The following is a 6,792-nucleotide window of genomic DNA, read 5'->3' as shown; positions in this document are numbered from 1 at the left end:
AAATGTGATCCTACAACACGGATGGTAGAGCAGCCAAAATTACTACCCCTTTTGTTTATAATCTGCTGTTTACCTTCAGGAGTTTTAGGGTGGTGAAATGGGGGAGAGACGAGGAAGAAGCCAGAGAACTCCAGACACTTCTCCAACCCCTGGCCTGTCCATTACCTCTCTATGGAGTAGAATCCTTAAAAAGGATTTGCCAAAAATTGGTAGGGAAAGGAGAAGCCTGCAGTACGGGTTGGGCAGAGCTCCCCAACACACACATTCAGAATGGACTCAGGGCCTGATTCTGCAAACATTGCCACGTCATGAATAACTGTATTTACATAGTCAGTAGCTCTACTGGCATCAGTGAGAGGACTCGTATCCACAACATTATTTCTGTGTGTTTGCTTGATTAGGTCCTTAGTTGACTTAAAGCTAAAAATTCAGTATGACAAAGTTTTCCCAAAACAATAAGCCAGAAATGGAGGACATTTTGCAACCAAGTATTGAATGCATTTTTTTTTATTTAAACATTAAGATTAAATTACAAAAGCTACTGGAGCAATGGAGCAGTCATGCCAGACTTCTAAAAAAAAGTTGAAAACTCAAATTACACTTTCTTATTCATGGTTGAAGCAAAACACATGGGCAGCAGCAAGGAGGTTATTGAAAAGTTTCTGGCAAAGACCAAAATGCCCGTATTGTCTCTGGAAGACCCGGCTGTCATGAAGAGTGGTTTTCTTTCTCTGGCAACCTTTTTTGTGTTGGGTGATTGTTTTCTTGTTTTTGGGAATAAGAAATAATGATTATTTCAGAGGCATCTTTGTTCATACAACATCATCTTCTTCAATGGAAGATGTTGGCCAAACTCTGGTTATGTTACCCTAATGGAAGTATATGTTAAGGACATTAATGTTTTATCTGCACAGTATGTTCTTAGTCTATTTTTAAAGATACTTTTGTGCAATGCATGCCTAAGTTTTGCAATAAACAATGAGAATTACCAGAGAAAAATGTAGTTGGAGTGTGAAAAAACTGACTCTCTCCCCCCACAAGCATAAGATTCTACCACCTTTATTTACATTGAGTAGCACCTTGCTCCTCAAGCAGTCCCACAAAAATCTATGACCCAGATTCTCAGGTGGTGTAAATTAGCATAGTTCCATTCAGCACTAGGTACTATGTCAATTTCTACTGGCTGAGAATCTGGATTGATGGGGTTAGTTGTGGAATAAGGTGCTACTTGGAGAGAGTAAGGGTGGTGGAATGTGACTCTACATGAGAATTATTACATTTACAACCTGCATTATTCACTGTACCCTATCAGATGACAATAATGGAGCATTTCTGTAAAATATAGGTTACGCCTAAGTATGTATGATGTACATTGGACATATAAAAACTTCAGATATGTAATACACTTGAACAGTTAAAAATATAACTTACTTTATTTATAAACTATCAGTGTAAGATACTGTGCAGCATAGAAGCCATGTTCTATGTCTTCACTTCTGTTCTTCTAAAAAGATCGGTGGCTGTAATTATTAATGTCACTGTCTCTGAAACATCTGATGTTACATGTAGAAACAATCAAGGCAATATTATTTGTACATATTATTAAACATGCAAAAACTTCCTGAAGAATATTGCTCAAGTATAGAAAGATTTCTGGACTTCATATTCTCCATGGTAGCGTTTGCTTTATTAATATGGCTCACGTGTGGTTTTGGAGTCCTTCAGTTTATTTTGGAGAAGTAGCATCTTTAATAACGGGTTCCCTATTCAAATACGTGGCCCAATAGACTAAATTAAAAGTTCCAAACAATACTGGAAAAACTATTCGGGACATTTTGTCAATCTTACTGATGCTGTTATAAGTCTTTTTGCTTTCAGCAGGCTTTTCTTCTGCAGATTTCACTGCAACAGTTGCAGCGCTTGAGATGACTGACGGGGCTGAGTCCTTTGGTACGTTTGGTATGGGGGCTGTCCTTCCAGCACTGTAAGCATTAATTGATTTGTTTCCTAGTAATTGACGCTCTTTTCTCTGTAATATAAATAAGGAAATGCCATTTAGTGTAGAAGGCAGGTGAAAACATGTTCTCAGGGATTAAACAAAAATGTCAGTTTAGTCGTCAATCACATAAACTGTTCACTAGCTGTTCTCATTTCAAATCCCAACGAACTGTTTATGTCCTGATCTTGCTGCCCTTACTCAGACAAAACTTCCACTGACATCAGTGAATGCTGAACAAGGCCTGCAGGACTGGGTCTCAGATTAGCATGTCAATGAGCAGAATCCTTTATCAATGTGATCCTCGCCCTGGGTCAGTGCTTAAATTGTGCCACGCTTGCCAGGGCTGAGCCCCAGCACCTCTGTGCTTGCTGCATTAGGTCTGAAAGTGGAAAAAAACTGGTTGAGCCCCAGCATGCAATTGCTTGAACCCAGGCACCTTTTTCATTACAAATTAAACACTACCCTGGGTTTGCACAAGTAAATTTAAAAACCATGAAAAAGAAAAGTTTAGCTACTGGTGATGTCCCAGGGTTCCAGGATGGCTGCCAAGTCACTAACATCACATCACTGACAAAAGGAAACAACATGTGGAGAGGCCTGGGGTCCTTTGTAGCTTTTGGCTTGGTATTTAGTTATTTCACAGGGGGTTGATGTAAGGTATATTGCCTGCAAATAGGATTTTTCTTTATGGGATCATTTGAAAAAAATCATTAGAATAGCCCTTATTCCTGACAATAGTCACCGAAGTTCCCAGTAAAGTCCTGATGCTGAAAATACTTATACATGTAACTTTCACATGGGAGTAGTCTCAATGAAGTTGACAGGATTACTCCTGTGAATAAAGTTATGCTTGTAAGCATTAAATAGTCTCAGTATTTGCACACAGGGCCTACATTTGTAATAACTCTGGCTATATTGCAGTTGAAAAGTTCATGGTTTCATACTCTTTTTTTGTTTGTGTTGCATTTATGATGATTATTATGGGATCCAGATTCACTGAACTCAATGCGAGTTTTCCCACTGATTCAATAACAGCAGGAATGGACTGTCTATATTAATTTTATGCTACCTTTGTTTAAATTCTTAATTTCACTGAACAAAATCCATAGTAATTAGAGCTATTAAAGCTGTAACTGATTTTTCGTATTGGCGTCGGGACTGTAGGAAAAAAATGATTTCAGGTTGATGCAAAAAATAAAATAGTAGATGCTATCAGTGAAATGAAAAAAGTTTGGGGTTCTTTTTAACCTTTTTTAAAAAAACTAAGCATATTTTGAAAGGGAACATGGTTCTGAAATGAAAACATGCTTGTTTTGAAGACAATGAAACAAAGTGTTTTGATTTTTTTTTCAGCTGAAACTATTTGCCTAATTCAGAATGAATTTGTGAACAGTTTTGGTCAACTTGAAATTGCATTTTCAGTGAATAAAATATTTGCCCCAAAAGTTTTACCCAGCTCTAGTTGTAACATACATTTAACTCCCTCGCAGTCATACTTCCAAACACAGATCAGTTCATATGCACGGTAGAGATGAATGTTTCCTATTCTACCCAACAGCATATGCATTAAAAAAAACCCAGCATGCCCTGCAAGTTATCATCTGAAGAGCAGTGACAGTGTGACATGAGTGAATTAAATCCATTTTTATGGAGCAGTGGCAAATTGTACAGTCAGTTATTTGTGCTGTGCAAGGTAACTGATTCTTATTCTAGTCATTCAAAAAGTATAAATTGAGAACCTTGATTTTTGCAGCTTCCAAAGCTTTTTTGCCATCCCACGCCCAGCTTCTCTTTGTAAAATAGTTGACTGTTGCAAATTCAATCAGCGCAGAGAATACAAAGGCGTAACACACAGCTATAAACCAGTCCATTGCAGTCGCATAGGCCACTTTTGGCAAGGAGTTGCGGGCACTGATACTTAAGGTGGTCATGGTAAGGACTGTAGTTACTCCTTTAAAAAGAAAAAAAAAGTTAAGTTTAGGGTTCTGCACAAGACTTGGAATGTTTTGTGACTTAGGCCCTGATGCCTAAGCAGTCGTAAGGAAATAACTGTTTATATAACATTTTAGAAGTGCATGGTACTTTGGTGATCAATAGAAAAACAAGGTCCCTGCCCTGAGGACCTTATTTCTGACTTCTGGGGCACCCAGCTCATCTTCAATTTCTACATATTGAAAGAACATTTTAAAAATTGTATGCATAAAGATTAGTGGTGTTAATCAGAATCTTACTTATTTTATTCATTCATGTTGATATGTGGTACGTTTATAGCAGCCCTCATTTATAAAGAAGTACACTACAAAATCTGCTATCCGTGTACTGAGGAATTATTGTAATCTTTGGACTTTCTAATACTTGCAGGGATATGTTTGTGGAAAGATCCATGTAAATCCTATAATCTTTTTCCTCCTGGATTTCAGCCAATATAGAGCATGAACTTTGTAGAACAACCTAACAATTATCACAGGTAATAAAGAGAAACTTGGAAGTCACTTTACTAGGATTGTAATAACTAAACTAATTAGCAGTAACTGCAGTAATAAGGCAAGATTTCAATATTCAGAGATAAAAAAACCAGCATAAATTATTTTCAATAATTAATTTCCAACCATTGTAGGTGTCTGATCCTGCTGCCACTGATATTAATAACAAAATTGTTACTGATTCCACTCAGAAAAGTCTTCGCCTTCCAGTTTGTACTCAAAGGAGTAAATTCTACTGTCAGTTACACCTCTGTAAATCCCAAATTTCCACTGATATCACGGGATTTTAAAAGGTGTAACAGAATGGAAGTAGGTCCCCAATCCTTTGGCATCATGGTAGGTAGTCTCTGTGTTGTCTTGGCCCATCTCATACTACTGATTTTAAAGCAAAATGCCTGACTGATGTCAGTGGAGAGTTCTGTATAAAAATCAATAGCAAGATTTGGCTCCCTGTTACTAGTGGGAAAACTGTTTTTTGGACAAAACTGATTTTTGCACTCCTCCCTTTCCCTGCCACTGCGTTTTCGTAGTGCATCAGTCTTGGGTGTTTACTTCCTGCTTACAAGCAATCTTCTTGTGATAATTCAAGTTGTTTAGCGATCCCAAAAGGATTTTACCTATTAAACATTCTGTAATATGGATACAGTTTGTAAATGAGTAATTATATTAATTTGTATTGATGATAATAATACCCCTATTATCATCCATACAAATTAATTGGCACTAATTAACCTCTTTTATGATTCATCTAGATCAGCACCTTGAAACACAGACACACTAAAACTTTTGAAGAGAAATCAGTGTTTTCATTGCTGTGTCTAGAGATCTATTAACCCCTCCCCCATTAAAATAAAAACACACAGATTTTATTTCTTCTTCCCTCTTCCCTCACCCACCCACACTTAATTCTTGTGTAATTTTCGTCAGTGCTGAATCAAAGGACTTGGAAACATGGTAGGAAGAGAGCCTATGGTTTAAATTGGTTCAGAAGCAGGGGGAACTGAAATCACCAGGAATAGAAATAGATCATAGTAAACTATTATTTCCTTACACAGTCACCCCTTTGAGTAAGACAATCCTTTCATAACCACCACAAAGAAGTGAAATACTCACCGAAGACAGTTCTAGCAGGAACAGACTCTCTGTTTAGCCAAAAGGACACTTGCGATAAGATCACGGTCATAACGCATGGAAGGTATGTCTGGATGACAAAATAACCAATCTTTCTTTTCAGGTGAAAATGTGCAGTCATAATAGTGTATTCACCTAGAAGGAGAAAAATGCAGTGGTGGGAAAAAGTCAGACCATGCCTGAAACTGATGGATCCTGCTGATTTCTGTGCCCAAGTCCTCAAATTCCATCACCGAATGAGAGAACACACTCAGCCATTTCCACTGCACCAAAAATGTCTGGTCTTCCATGCAGCCTAGCTCTGCAATGCTGGAAAAACCAGGATCCGGAACATACATCCTGCTGATGTTTGTTCACATGCCTCCAGAATGACACTGCATAATTAAACAACACAATGAACTGCTCCTACTGTATTAAAAAGTTTCAGAATCTGGCATGTTCCAGTGCCACAAGGCTGCAGAAATTTGGATAGGTGACATGAACTCTGTTAGATCTGGCCAGTTTTTGAGTCCTGGGCCCCAAATTCCACCACCAAAATAAAGAGTAAATCCAATTGGTCTTAGTGCATCAAATAGATCCAGAACCAACACATTCCAGCAGTACAATGCTGCAAAAAACAAGATCTGCTACTAGGATCCAACCTGATCCTGACAATTTTTGCAGCCAAACCTCCAGATTTCTACTAAGGAAACATGACCAGACACTCCTACTACATTGAACATGTCTAAACTATGGAATGTTCCAGTGATGCAGCACTGCAAAAATCTGGATCTAGAATTTGGATCCCACTGACATTCCACCCCACTATCACAGAATACTTCCCACCACTCCTAGAGCACCACACAATTTGGCATGCTCTAGCACCAGAGCACTGCAAAATCCTAGATCTCAGACATGGATTGCGATGGAAAGTTTGAGCTGTTTTGTCAGTAGGCAGCGGTGTATGAAGACTACTGCAGCCTATCTTTAGCTAGCACTGGAGACAGTCTACATTCTTTTTTACCATAAAGTTGTAGCTGTTGCTAGCATCCATTTTGCCTCTATCTCTGGCTGACTAATCGGACATGGTTTCTGAACAAAAACAATAGAAACAGCAGAATTTTGTCTAAGTGCCTAAGCTTCATGCTCCAGAGAGCTTCAGCTTTGATGGAGCAGACTGACCTGACTGGAAGGATCGAT

General features: G+C 38.3%; 1 protein-coding gene across 10 annotated transcripts in view; it reads right to left on the bottom strand.

Annotated features, from left to right (window-relative positions):
* Window positions 1-608: 608 nt before the first annotated feature.
* Window positions 609-6,792, bottom strand: part of GABRA5 (gamma-aminobutyric acid type A receptor subunit alpha5) — an 80,647-nt gene continuing 74,463 nt past the window's right edge. For all 10 annotated transcript variants that reach the window (XM_074965564.1, XM_074965544.1, XM_074965514.1 and 7 more), the window contains 3 exons: window positions 5,596-5,748; window positions 3,739-3,950; window positions 609-2,029 (listed from right to left, as the gene is read on the bottom strand). In XM_074965564.1, the coding sequence (XP_074821665.1) occupies window positions 1,727-2,029; window positions 3,739-3,950; window positions 5,596-5,748 (668 nt within the window). In that variant the 3' untranslated portion in view covers window positions 609-1,726. The remainder of the gene's footprint in view (window positions 2,030-3,738; window positions 3,951-5,595; window positions 5,749-6,792) is intronic.

Source organism: Natator depressus, chromosome 1 (genome assembly GCF_965152275.1).
Source record: "Natator depressus isolate rNatDep1 chromosome 1, rNatDep2.hap1, whole genome shotgun sequence".
Lineage (NCBI taxonomy): Eukaryota > Metazoa > Chordata > Testudines > Cheloniidae > Natator > Natator depressus.
Note: the sequence above shows the minus strand (reverse complement) of the source record. Positions and strands in the feature narration are given on the sequence as shown.